The following is a 14,420-nucleotide window of genomic DNA, read 5'->3' on the forward strand; positions in this document are numbered from 1 at the left end:
TCTGATTTGATTTTGCAGTTCCGCTACAAGAGCAGAGTCTACCAGCAGCCAAACGTCAACGAAAAGCAAATTGAAAAACTCCACACACAGGTAAGACTTTTTTTTTTTTTTTGGTAAAAATGTTGCTTTGACATATGTAGATTAGCCTACTATGCATATTTGTCAAAAATGTATCTATTTTTGACATGCAGGTGGTGATTAACTTGTTTTCCGTTATGATAACTGAGTCTTTTACATACATTTCAAATGGAAGCTATTTGCTTAATTGCAAGCAGGAGAGGGCATCTTGGGATACGGCTGTTAAAACAGGAAAGAAATGTTCGAAAATCTAGTTTTCAGTCGCTAGGATTGAATATCTAACATACAACATTCATTTTAGAGTTTGCTGCTAAATAATGCAGCAGACCGGAGCATTTGCATACATTTGGACTTTGGGTCGAGATGGTCATTGATGTTGACGTTTTAGTGTTTCGGCCAGTTTTTCCTCTGTGGTCATGAGCGTTTTTGCAGTCACCGGAGGAGGTTATTCCACGCTCCTCCCCCAAAAGCAGCCCCGAAGCTCCGAACCAAGTTTTAATTGCCGGCTTCTTCCAGCACTGTATGTCCTGTGCTGTGCTGGATCTCTTTCTCTTTCTCTTTATTGCTCAGCCTATTTATCTCCCGTCCCCACACTGCTTCCCTCAGCATTTAAAACTCTCCCTCTCATTGCTCTGAGCTTTCAAGCTCCCTTAATAAGTTATTATATTACAGCTCCGTAAGCCGGCAGGGTTTGTAAAAGATGACGTAGGAACAGCTTTGTGTACGTCCTTGTTTCGGAGGAGCAGATATTCACCTCAGATCATAAAGAATGTCAATGCATTATACATACAATGGAAGCAAATGCTTAGAGGGGTTTGCTTTTAAAATCTGACTGCATTATAAAAAATAAAAAGGTCTAGTTGTTACCTTAAAGAGATATTTCTACCTGATCTGACTCTTAAAAATCATTTTTATTGGCGTAACCCAAGCAGAACTGTAATAACTAAAGAAAGCCGGCTGTTTGAACTCAGTTGAACTCAATGGTAGTTGCTCGGCTGGTGCATAAATGAATTCTGCCATCTTTGCTTATTTTGGAAAGATTGCATTTAAAAGTTTAACGCACATGAACGCCAACACAATGTTTTAATTATGTGGGAGACTTAATTATGTGGATTTTCTTTGAGGCCAGAATTTTTGCGGGTGTGTCAGTGAGAAAACATGGCGGATGCAGTGGATGAAGTGTTTGTAGTAGATTGCCGGTTTGTTGAAATGTATGAAATTACTTTTCATTTACAATAAAACTAGCTAAGTCGCATGTACAAAATGCAATATTATTGTACAATTATGACAAATTTATAACGATTCAGTTATATAGTGCCTTCATGAATTGAATAAAAACTAAATAAAAACAACTGATGCACATTCATTATTTAGCATTTTGAAGTTTCTATTTTTTTTTGTAGAAAAGGTCACCATCATGCTTCTACCAAAGTGATCTGAACACACCTGATGGCATTATTATGACTTGTCAACTTGAAAACTTATCATGAACGCACCATTAGTCCTGGTTATTATTGTTATTATTATTATTATTTTTTTTGGGAGCCAGTCACCTGAACTTTAAATGTCATGTGACTCACTCTGAAACTATAATAACATCATGACAACGTTACCTGGCAAATGACACCACAAGAACGTGGACAAGCCATTTATTAGCAACTGTCCTGAGCTATGACGACAAAGGTAGCTGACAGAAAAATATGCGTTTCTATGTGATTTTATGAAATATTTGCGATTTATATGTTGCAGAAATTGTATTTGATCAGAATATATGGCTACTTTCGAATGACTATTAATGAGAAATGCTTTTTTCACCATAAAAAAAAGTTTAGTTACAGTTTCTCCCAGCAGAGGCTTAACTGCTAACTATGCTAACCACTCAAACCTTAATCGCTAACATTTTAAGGTTGAATTATTCATATTTATTATGCTATTTCTAAATGAATAAACCAGTTTTAGGTGATTTTTGTAAGCTAACACTCACAAAATACTTTTTACATTGTAAGAGTGTAAATGTTATAATTTCTAAATTGACATCTCTAAATTGTAGTTAGCCTAATGGGTTTAAAGTTGTTAGCAAGCATCGAGGTGTGAATTATTGAAAGCTAGTGTTGGTAGGACGGGATCCAGAAGTTAAATAATGCAAACTCCAATGCTTTGTGCGAATATGGCACTTACTCTATTGTGTTGGAGGTCTTCGTGTGTGTACTGGGTTGTGCGTAAGAGTTGACGTGTGTTCGTAGCATGCCGTAGCTTGCCAAGTGGTCTCTAACACTTTGCCTTGCCAAATCAGCTGTGTTCCCTCTCTCTCTTTCTGATGTCTCTGTACTGGGAGCTGCTCTCCTATCTATTTTTATCCAGCCTTGTATCGCGGCATGTGTGTCCCAGAGATCTCAGCATGAGAGAGGAAGTGAGCAGAGACCCTTCACACTCTTGTCAACCATTCATTCCCATCACTCGCTCCTGTTTCTTAACTTCCTCCTCAATCATTAGCTGACAGTGTTTCTCGTTTAACCTCACCTTCATTCTTGTTGACTCTCAAACCTCCTTTTAGGTCAACCTGAGGAAATTTATGGAGTATATCCAGCATCATCAGGTGGACAAAGTCTCCAAGATGTTGGAAAGAGGGTTGGACCCCAACTATCATGACCCTGAAACTGGTGGTATGGGATGTATATCAGATAAACTCCAAAATTGCACATAAATGACCATCCAGGCTTTGTTCCCAAGCTACAGTTCCAGATTGATTACTTTACTGCACCATTATACTGTATATGTTTCCTTTTTAATCAATATGGTGTAGTCGGACCATTACATTGTATTTCAGCAGTTTATCTTTAACGTATTTACTCACTGATTTAATCTCATGGCCATATCCTGTATTGCATTGCATGTATTATTAGGAATACACCAGTGCCATTAGAAATGTAAAAAAAAATTTTTTTTTTGAAAAAGGAGAAGGCGGCATTTATATTTTTAATTTTATCTTTATATTTACATTGTCTAATATCACAGATAAAGATGCAATTACAGTCTCACAATGTCATTTATATATTATATTTTTTTATTGTTTTGCACAACTGTGATGCTAAGTATCCAATAAAGTCCAATATTATACATTTAATGTAATTTATGGTTTTGATAAAACACAAATCCCTTGACTAATATCTTACTTTTATTAAGAGAGATTTACCTAATACATTTTAATGAACATGTTTTTGTGCTTCTGGTCTGCAGAGACACCACTAACCCTTGCGGCCCACCTGGACAATATGGTGGAGATTATAGTTACATTGAAAAACGGCGGTGCTCATTTAGATTTCCGCTCTCGGGATGGGATGACTGCCCTGCACAAAGCAGCCAGGGCAAAGAACCAGATAGCTCTTAAGGTAATAAATGACCTCATCCTAAATGGCAGCATGAATTTATGGCTATGTTAGAGTGATCGTCTTCTTTGATTGTCTTGTATGTTTTTTGTAAGAACAACTGCTGCTGATCTAAAACAGAGCAGTACAGTGGCATCTTACAGAGTTTACAGTACCTTTATCACTTTGACAGATTGTACTTTTATTCAAAGCACACTCTTGTTTTGTTTATTTAAAAATGAATCAGTAATTAAGTTTTTCTTTTTTTTTTTCATTATTTCATTGTTGCTTTCTTCCCTTGACAACGATTGGAAATAATACTGCTGATGTATCACTGTTTTGTGCTCTGAATATTGTAAAACACAATTTCCTGTCTACCGTTGCTCTTGCAGTATATTGCTTGCTGGCCATTTATTTAAAAAGGCTTCATGCAGAATCTTAGTTTATGTCAGTTCGAAGTGCTAGAGCCATAGATTTCCTATTTTCATTACTGAGTGGCTGGGTTTTGTAATTTTAGAAGGAAAAAGTATTTGTAGTTCATTTAGTTACGAAACGAAAATGTACTTATGAAACTGCTTGGCTGTGTAAAATTGGATAACAAATGCCAAAGGCATTATCTAAAAAAATAAAATAAAATCAAGCACAGTCGTTTACATGCATATATGTATTGTTTTACATACATGTTTACATTACTTCTTTTTCATTACGAGTTTTATAATATTTGTTATGCTTTATAAGTTTTGTTGTATTATAAGTGATGTTTAATGATTGGTTACAAATCAAGACACTTTTCCTGATATATTTAATTTAATTTAATTTAATTTAATTTAATTTAATTTAATTTAATTTAATTTAATTTAATTTAATTTAATTTAATTTAATTTAATTTAATTTAATTTAATTTAATTTAATTTAATTTAATTTAATTAATACAGTGAATGCAGTTCAGCAAGGATGCAGTTCTACAGTGACAATAAAAACATTTATAATTTTACATTTTAAATGCTGTTGTTTTGAACATTCTATTTATTAAATTATTCTAAAAATCTATCCTGGTTTCCGTAAGAAAAAAAAGTTAAGCAGCAGAACTTTAAACATTGATGCTAATAATATGAAATGTTTATTGAGCAGCAAATCAGCACATTAGTATGATTTTTGAAGGATCATGTGACACTCAAGACAGGAATAATGATGCTGAAAATTCAGCTTTGCCATCATAAGAATAAATTATATTTTAAAGTATATTAAAATAGAAAGCTATATTCTCAAATATTTCACAACTTTCTAGTGTATTTTTTACCAAATAAATGCAGCCTTGTTGAGGTTTAAGAGTCTTTTTTCAAAAACAATTAAAACTTTTACCAACCCCAAACTTTTAAACAGCAGTGAAAAGCTAAGAAGCCTTTATTTTTAATTTGCCTTGTCACACATGGACATTAAAAAAGCTGAAAAAGTCCCAACACACAGTCCCAAACCCATCACTAGCAGCTATCCTGAGCTGTGACGTGAAAGGCAGCAGACAAGAAAAAAATAGTCATTTCATCCTTTAAGACCCTTTCAAAAAACAAGGCTCTGCTAAAACATAATCATAATATCATATTTGGCGTATTTTCCTCTCTGAAGGAAACCTAATCCTCTTTTCTCTCTGCAGACTATGTTGGATTTGGGAGCGTCTCCAGACTATAAGGACCGGCAGGGTTTGACTCCACTCTACCACACAGTGACGGTAGGGGGAGACCCGAGCTGCTGTGAGGTCCTTCTGCGTGCCCATGCCAGCGTGGGATGCCACGATGAGAACGGCTGGCACGAGATCCACCAGGTGCCGCTGTCTTTCACATTACGAGTAGTTAGCTGTGACAGTCATTGAAAAAGCTTTCTGTTGGCTAAAAATGTTGAACGTGGGGTAATATATGCATCAGTGGAGTTTATAATAGAGCAGCTTTGTTCAATTAACGAACAGATGACGAGATCAAACTAGTTGAACGCACCATCAAGTCCTTCTGTTGTGACGGCGTACTGACATCTAGTGTTGTGACAGGTGGACTGCAGGATGCCAGTCAAATTGTTTCCGTGGTGTATTTGATCGCACTCTACTGGGAAAACAGAAAAGATGTATGGTTTACTTTTAGACCCTTTGAAAAATATGAGATGACAGCGTACTGAAGGCTTAATAATGTTTTTATGTTTCAAAAGACTGCTGCATGAATTTTTCAAGGGCTCGCAAGAGCTTTTCTTTCAGCAGAAACTGTTATAAAATCTGTTTGCTCATTTTTCTCACTAAAATTATATGCTGTGTGAAACTAGTTGTTCCTATTTTGTTCGTCAGGCTTGTCGATACGGCCACATTCAGCACCTGGAGCATCTCTTGTTCTACGGAGCTGACATGCATGTGGAAAATGCTTCTGGGAATACGGCTCTCCATATCTGCGCTCTGTACAAACAGGTATGTACTCACACTGTACCCTTAATGATCCAAAGTCAGCTCCATTTAAACAGTCAATAAACAGAGGCTATTGGTGTCATACAACAGAATACACTGTCAATAGGAGAATATATAAAAAAATGTTTTCTCTTTGTGGATCAATAGCGTTTCGATGGAAAAATCAATGGCCCCAGAGCCCGAGAGCTGAGATTGAGTGCAGCAGGGAAACTTTCTGGGAGAATCTTCAGGATTAAACTGTAACAAAAAAAAAAGTGTTTTAATGCATGATTTTATTATGATTTATATATAAAATCTGCAAGTATATTGGTAGTATAAAAGTTTAAGTTGGTATATAAGTGAGATGTTCTAGTATATATCTGTATCTTTATCAAATTTAATATTTATTAAAAGTCAGTTAAATTATTAAATTACAGTATTTAAGTTACATTATTTAAAAAAATAATAATCATCTGAAAACAAACAGAATTTTAGAGGATCTTGGGGTCACTGATAAAAAAATGAGTAATAAATAGTATTATAATACAAAATAGTATTCATGAATATAAATATATATATACACAGTATATATTAGTGGGGTCAAGCGATTAGTCGCGATTAATTGCATCCAAAATAAGTTTTTCTTTACATAATATGTGTGTCACATTTCACCTGAAAGCAAGGAACGAGGAGTACTTCAAAAAACACAATCCTTAATAATCCAAACACACATGAGACACAGGAACACATGGAAAGACGGTCAGTACCGACAAACACTAACTGAATGGACTGGGGCATTTAAACACAGGATAATTGGGGAAGAACGAGACACACCTGAAATCAAATTAACACAATCAACATGAGGGAGAAACTGGGTCCCAGGGAGCAAAACACAACACAGACAGGTCCATAATCATGACATTACGCCCCCACCTGGAAGGTGCATCCTCACACCGTAGATACAACATGGGGAGGGGCGGGTGGGAACTTGGGAGGCGGCTCAGGAGGAGGACGGACACCCGGGAGGGGGCCGGTAGACAGAGTCCAAGGGGGTGATGAAGGAGGGAGGAGCCCGGGAGGACACAGGAGGGACCCGGAGCAGGAGGAGCCCAGCTGGACCCAGGCCACAGCCATAATGTTGACCCAGGGTGGAGCCGACGGAGGGAGGAGCCATGGAGGAGGGATGGCCGCTGACTCCAGGGTGCCGACCGACGGCAGCAGAGCCAGGGGGATCCCCAGCCAGGGGGATGCCAAGGATCCGGGGGGCTAGGGTGGAGCCGAGGGAGATCCAGAGATCTGCGGTGGAGCCGGATTGACTGAGGACCAAGGTGGAGCTGGAGGGAGGAAGGAGCCCAGAGGAGATGGAGGGTCGAAGCCCGACCAAGGCGGAGCTGGAAGGATGAGGGAGCTCGGTGGAGCTGGTGGATCGGCGGAGGCGAGGGAGCTAGGAGCCGAGGTGGAGCTGCTGGGTCAACAGGCCAAGGTGGAGTCCGGGCCTCAGAGGCTGGAGGCGGAGGTGAGGGATACTCCAGCCCCGGCAACGCTGGAAGATGGCAGTCCCATGGGGCTCGCACCGTACAGATAGGGGGCTGAGGGCGAGTGGAGGGGCTGCCAGACGACAGCGGTGGAGGAGGCAGGAGTGGGTGGGAGGGCGGGCATTTGTGAGCCTCCAGGCTTTCAGGGTTAAACTTGGGATCAGGAGCCTCCTCTGGGCTGGACCAGGAACAGGATGACGCTCTAGAGGAGTGGGCATTGGAGGATTTGGAGCCCCCTCTGGGCTGGACATGGGGACCAGAGACGAAGGAAGGCTGGATGGGACCAGCGGGGACGACAGAGAGAGGAGAAGGGGGCAGGTCGATCTCCAGATCAGTTTCCCATTCTATCAGGTCCCCTTCCAAATCCAGCAGCCCCAGATGTATAATCAGCTCACCCTAAGCCTCAGTGCAGGGGGCGGAGCTCCACTGCGCTCACACAGTCCACAGCTTGCTCCCTCGTGGTGGGCACTGTCGCCGGCTCTTGCACCTGGTCTGACGGGTTGGGCTCAACTTCCAGGCCGATCCTCTGCTCAGTCGCTCGGCTTTGCGCTGGCTTGTTGATCGCAGCAGGAATAGGCTCTCAGTCATCAGTGGGCTCGGGCTGATGCTCTGCACCGCGAAGAGTTGGTGGGCTGGGCTCTGGGTCAGGGGTGGATCCGGTGAGATCATCCACAGGGCAGATGGTGAGTGGCGATCCGTTTCTTGCCAGGATCCACTCCATGAATGTGGCGAAATCCTCTTGAGGACCATCTTTGGACAACAGCGCTCTGCTCGCGGTGTTCAGGCTTGCATCATAGAAGGAGGAGGAATTCAGGCCAGATGAGGGGATCCGTGGGGAAACACACAACAGAAACAAAAAACAAAACGGAGGGTACAAACGGAGGTTACTGTTGCAGTCGGTTCTTCTGTCACACTTCACCTGGAAGCAAGGAATGAGGGAGCAAGGAGTACTTCAAAAACAGTCTCATCCAAACACGCATGAGACACAGGAACACATGGAAAGACGTTCAGAACTGTCAAACACTAACTGAATGGACTGGGGCTTTTAAACACAGGATAATTGGGGAAGAACGAGACACACCTGAAATCAAATTAACACAATCAACATGAGGGAGAAACTGGGTCCCAGGGAGCAAAACACAACACAGACAGGTCCATAATCATGACATTACGCCCCCACCTGGAAGGTGCATCCTCACACCGTAGATACAACATGGGGAAGGGCGGGTGGGAACTTGGGAGGCGGCTCAGGAGGAGGACGGACACCCGGGAGGGGGCCGGTAGACAGAGTCCAAGGGGGTGATGAAGGAGGGAGGAGCCCGGGAGGACACAGGAGGGACCCGGAGCAGGAGGAGCCCAGCTGGACCCAGGCCACAGCCATAATGTTGACCCAGGGTGGAGCCGACGGAGGGAGGAGCCATGGAGGAGGGATGGCCGCTGACTCCAGGGGGCCGACCGACGGCAGCAGAGCCAGGGGGATCCCCAGCCAGGGGGATGCCAAGGAGCCGAGGGAGATCCAGAGATCTGCGGCGGAGCCGGATTGACTGAGGACCAAGGTGGAGCTGGAGGGAGGAAGGAGCCCAGAGGAGATGGAGGGTGAAGCCCGACCAAGGTGGAGCTGGACGGAGGGAGGAGCCGGGAGGACACAGGAGGGACCCGGAGCAGGAGGAGCCCAGCTGGACCCAGGCCACAGCCATAATGTTGACCCAGGGTGGAGCCGACGGAGGGAGGAGCCGGGAGGACACAGGAGGGACCCGGAGCAGGAGGAGCCCAGCTGGACCCAGGCCACAGCCATAATGTTGACCCAGGGTGGAGCCGACGGAGGGAGGAGCCGGGAGGACACAGGAGGGACCCGGAGCAGGAGGAGCCCAGCTGGACCCAGGCCACAGCCATAATGTTGACCCAGGGTGGAGCCGACGGAGGGAGGAGCCGGGAGGACACAGGAGGGACCCGGAGCAGGAGGAGCCCAGCTGGACCCAGGCCACAGCCATAATGTTGACCCAGGGTGGAGCCGACGGAGGGAGGAGCCGGGAGGACACAGGAGGGACCCGGAGCAGGAGGAGCCCAGCTGGACCCAGGCCACAGCCATAATGTTGACCCAGGGTGGAGCCGACGGAGGGAGGAGCCGGGAGGACACAGGAGGGACCCGGAGCAGGAGGAGCCCAGCTGGACCCAGGCCACAGCCATAATGTTGACCCAGGGTGGAGCCGACGGAGGGAGGAGCCGGGAGGACACAGGAGGGACCCGGAGCAGGAGGAGCCCAGCTGGACCCAGGCCACAGCCATAATGTTGACCCAGGGTGGAGCCGACGGAGGGAGGAGCCGGGAGGACACAGGAGGGACCCGGAGCAGGAGGAGCCCAGCTGGACCCAGGCCACAGCCATAATGTTGACCCAGGGTGGAGCCGACGGAGGGAGGAGCCGGGAGGACACAGGAGGGACCCGGAGCAGGAGGAGCCCAGCTGGACCCAGGCCACAGCCATAATGTTGACCCAGGGTGGAGCCGACGGAGGGAGGAGCCGGGAGGACACAGGAGGGACCCGGAGCAGGAGGAGCCCAGCTGGACCCAGGCCACAGCCATAATGTTGACCCAGGGTGGAGCCGACGGAGGGAGGAGCCGGGAGGACACAGGAGGGACCCGGAGCAGGAGGAGCCCAGCTGGACCCAGGCCACAGCCATAATGTTGACCCAGGGTGGAGCCGACGGAGGGAGGAGCCGGGAGGACACAGGAGGGACCCGGAGCAGGAGGAGCCCAGCTGGACCCAGGCCACAGCCATAATGTTGACCCAGGGTGGAGCCGACGGAGGGAGGAGCCGGGAGGACACAGGAGGGACCCGGAGCAGGAGGAGCCCAGCTGGACCCAGGCCACAGCCATAATGTTGACCCAGGGTGGAGCCGACGGAGGGAGGAGCCGGGAGGACACAGGAGGGACCCGGAGCAGGAGGAGCCCAGCTGGACCCAGGCCACAGCCATAATGTTGACCCAGGGTGGAGCCGACGGAGGGAGGAGCCATGGAGGAGGGATGGCCGCTGACTCCAGGGGCCGACCGACGGCAGCAGAGCCAGGGGATCCCCAGCCAGGGGATGCCAAGGAGCCGAGGGAGATCCAGAGATCTGCGGCGGAGCCGGATTGACTGAGGACCAAGGTGGAGCTGGAGGGAGGAAGGAGCCCAGAGGAGATGGAGGGTCGAAGCCCGACCAAGGTGGAGCTGGAAGGATGAGGGAGCTCGGTGGAGCTGGTGGATCGGCCATAATCCTGACAGTGTGTGTACTGTGTATATTTATTATGTATAGCCTATACAAATACACACACATGCACGTATATATTTAAGATGAATATGTTGTATGTTGTGTTTATATATATATATATATATATATATATATATATATATATAAATATATGCATGTAATTACATATAAATATTTTCAAAATATATACATGCATGTGTATTTATATATACATAATTAATATACATAGTACACACACATATATTATGTAAACAAAAACTTTTATTTTGAATGTGATTAATCGCGATTAATTGTAATTTTTATATGTGTATATATATATATATATATATATATATATATATATATATATATACGTATGTATTTATATCTTTGTCTCATGGGGCTGAAATGATGCCATGTTCATTTGTATAAATGCCAATGATGGACTGCCACTAATTACACTGGTCATTATTCACCATTGTCTCCCATTCTATCCATGATAAACCTCAAGCTGAACTGGAATCAGCTGGAACACTCATGACTATTAGCACCAGCATTCAGTGTTTATGAATGGACAACGGCCCATTACGTTCACGACACTAAGCAGCCAGGCAGATAATCACCTTATGTTTCCTCTGTGGGAGATCTAGTCTGCTCCGTCGGCTCGGGGTCACAGCATGGGCGCCATTGTCTGCTGGAACTTATAGCGCTAGCAGTATTCACTGTCGTTCCGTATATAACATCATATTCCTGCTGTGTCGTAGGCCGTATTGATCCCACATCCACAGTGCATCCCACTTTTTTATTGTTCTTTTGTATCCTTCTAGTAAAGTTTTATATATGAGTTCTGAAAAAGTGAGAAATAAATGTAGAATTCAATTTGTTGTACTATCTTAAAGTCTAATTTTAAAATTTAACAAACTGTACGTCTATCACTCACAATCTGTCAAATTAAATAAATAAAAAAATATAGTTATATATTCTAGGTATCACCTAGAGCTGTTATATTGAACTGGAAAGCCTATAATTTTTACAAATTTTCCAAAAAAGAAAAGAAAAGAAGATTTCTAGTTTAAGTATATATTAAATTCTTTTTAAATAGAATGTTTTAGTTTATATTTATATCTTTATTATATAAAATCTTTCAGTTGCAATATGCATATGCAAAGTTAAACTGTTAAATTGAATTTATATTCATATTAATATTTACATATTTTTTTTATTATTTATATAGATCTTTTTAAACCTGAAAACAAAACAAATCAATCAAATGGAAAAAAAATTTTTTTAAAAAAGAAATCAAATCTAATAAAATTGAAAAAAAATTGTGACTAGTTTAGTTGTTTAATTTTGGTTAATTTATACACACACACACACACACACACACATACACACATATCATATATATATATATATATATATATATATATATATATACATACAGGTGCTGGTCATATAATTAGAATATCATCAAAAAGTTGATTTATTTCACTAATTCCATTCAAAAGTGAAACTTGTACATTATATTCATTCATTACACACAGACTGATATATTTCAAATGTTTATTTCTTTTAATTTTGATGATTAGAGCTTACAGCTCATGAAAGTCAAAAATCAGTATCTCAAAATATTAGAATATTACTTAAGACCAATACAAAGAAAGGATTTTTAGAAATCTTGGCCAACTGAAAAGTATGAAAATGAAAAGTATGAGCATGTACAGCACTCAATACTTAGTTGGGGCTCCTTTGCCTGAATTACTGCAGCAATGCGGCGTGGCATGGAGTCGATCAGTCTGTGGCACTGCTCAGGTGTTATGAGAGCCCAGGTTGCTCTGATAGTGGCCTTCAGCTCATCTGCATTGTTGGGTCTGGTGTCCTCATCTTCCTCTTCACAATACCCCATAGATTCTCTGTGGGGTCCAGGTCAGCGAGTTTGCTGGCCAATCAAGCACAGTAACACTATGGTCATTGAACCAGCTTTTGGTACCTTTGGCAGTGTGGGCAGGTGCCAAGTCCTGCTGGAAAATGAAATCAGCATCTCCATAAAGCTTGTCAACAGAAGGAAGCATGAAGTGCTCTAAAATTTCCTGGTAGATGGCTGGGCTCTGGGTCAGGGGTGGATCCGGTGAGATCATCCACAGGGCAGATGGTGAGTGGCGATCCGTTTCTTGCCAGGATCCACTCCATGAATGTGGCGAAATCCTCTTGAGGACCATCTTTGGACAACAGCGCTCTGCTCGCGGTGTTCAGGCTTGCATCATAGAAGGAGGAGGAATTCAGGCCAGATGAGGGATCCGTGGGGAAACACACAACAGAAACAAAAACAAAACGGAGGGTACAAACGGAGGTTACTGTTGCAGTCGGTTCTTCTGTCACACTTCACCTGGAAGCAAGGAATGAGGGAGCAAGGAGTACTTCAAAAACAGTCTTTAATAATCCAAACACGCATGAGACACAGGAACACATGGAAAGACGTTCAGAACTGTCAAACACTAACTGAATGGACTGGGGCTTTTAAACACAGGATAATTGGGGAAGAACGAGACACACCTGAAATCAAATTAACACAATCAACATGAGGGAGAAACTGGGTCCCAGGAGCAAAACACAACACAGACAGGTCCATAATCATGACATTACGCCCCCACCTGGAAGGTGCATCCTCACACCGTAGATACAACATGGGGAAGGGCGGGTGGGAACTTGGGAGGCGGCTCAGGAGGAGGACGGACACCGGGAGACAGAGTCCAAGGGGTGATGAAGGAGGGAGGAGCCATGGAGGAGGGATGGCCGCTGACTCAGGGGCCGACCGACGGCAGCAGAGCCAGGGGATCCCCAGCCAGGGGATGCCAAGGAGCCGAGGGAGATCCAGAGATCTGCGGCGGAGCCGGATTGACTGAGGACCAAGGTGGAGCTGGAAGGATGAGGGAGCTCGGTGGAGCTGGTGGATCGGCCATAATCCTGACAGTGTGTGTACTGTGTATATTTATTATGTATAGCCTATACAAATACACACACATGCACGTATATATTTAAGATGAATATGTTGTATGTTGTGTTTATATATATATATAAATATATGCATGTAATTACATGTAAATATTTTCAAATATATACATGCATGTGTATTTATATATACATAATTAATATACATAGTACACACACATATATTATGTAAACAAAAACTTTTATTTTGAATGTGATTAATCGCGATTAATTGTCATTTTTATATGTGTATATATATATATAAATATATGCATGTAATTACATATAAATATTTTCAAATATATACATGCATGTGTATTTATATATACATAATTAATATACATAGTACACACACATATATTATGTAAACAAAAACTTTTATTTTGAATGTGATTAATCGCGATTAATTGTAATTTTTATATGTGTATATATATATATAATATAAATATATGCATGTAATTACATATAAATATTTTCAAATATATACATGCATGTGTATTTATATATACATAATTAATATACATAGTACACACACACACACACATACATGCATACATACACACACACACATACATGCATACATACACACACACACACACAATATGTGTGTATATACAGTGGTACGGAAAGTATTCAGACCCCTTAAATTTTTCACTCTTTGTTATATTGCAGCCATTTGCTAACATCATTTAAGTTCATTTTGCAGATTTATTAAAAAGAAAACTGAAATATCACATGGTCCTAAGTATTCAGACCCCTTAAATTTTTCACTCTTTGTTATATTGCAGCCATTTGCTAACATCATTTAAG

The 14,420-nt window shown here is 42.8% G+C and overlaps 1 protein-coding gene across 1 annotated transcript in view; it reads left to right on the forward strand.

Moving 5' to 3' along the window:
• shank2b (SH3 and multiple ankyrin repeat domains 2b) overlaps positions 1 to 14,420 on the forward strand; it is a 102,440-nt gene that overhangs the window by 14,519 nt on the left and 73,501 nt on the right. The window contains exons 4-8 of the mRNA XM_058767224.1: positions 19 to 90; positions 2,633 to 2,741; positions 3,316 to 3,467; positions 5,095 to 5,262; positions 5,770 to 5,886. Of these exons, the coding sequence (XP_058623207.1) occupies positions 19 to 90; positions 2,633 to 2,741; positions 3,316 to 3,467; positions 5,095 to 5,262; positions 5,770 to 5,886 (618 nt within the window). The remainder of the gene's footprint in view (positions 1 to 18; positions 91 to 2,632; positions 2,742 to 3,315; positions 3,468 to 5,094; positions 5,263 to 5,769; positions 5,887 to 14,420) is intronic.

The sequence above is a fragment of the Onychostoma macrolepis genome, chromosome 25 (genome assembly GCF_012432095.1).
Source record: "Onychostoma macrolepis isolate SWU-2019 chromosome 25, ASM1243209v1, whole genome shotgun sequence".
NCBI classification, from domain to species: Eukaryota; Metazoa; Chordata; class Actinopteri; order Cypriniformes; family Cyprinidae; genus Onychostoma; species Onychostoma macrolepis.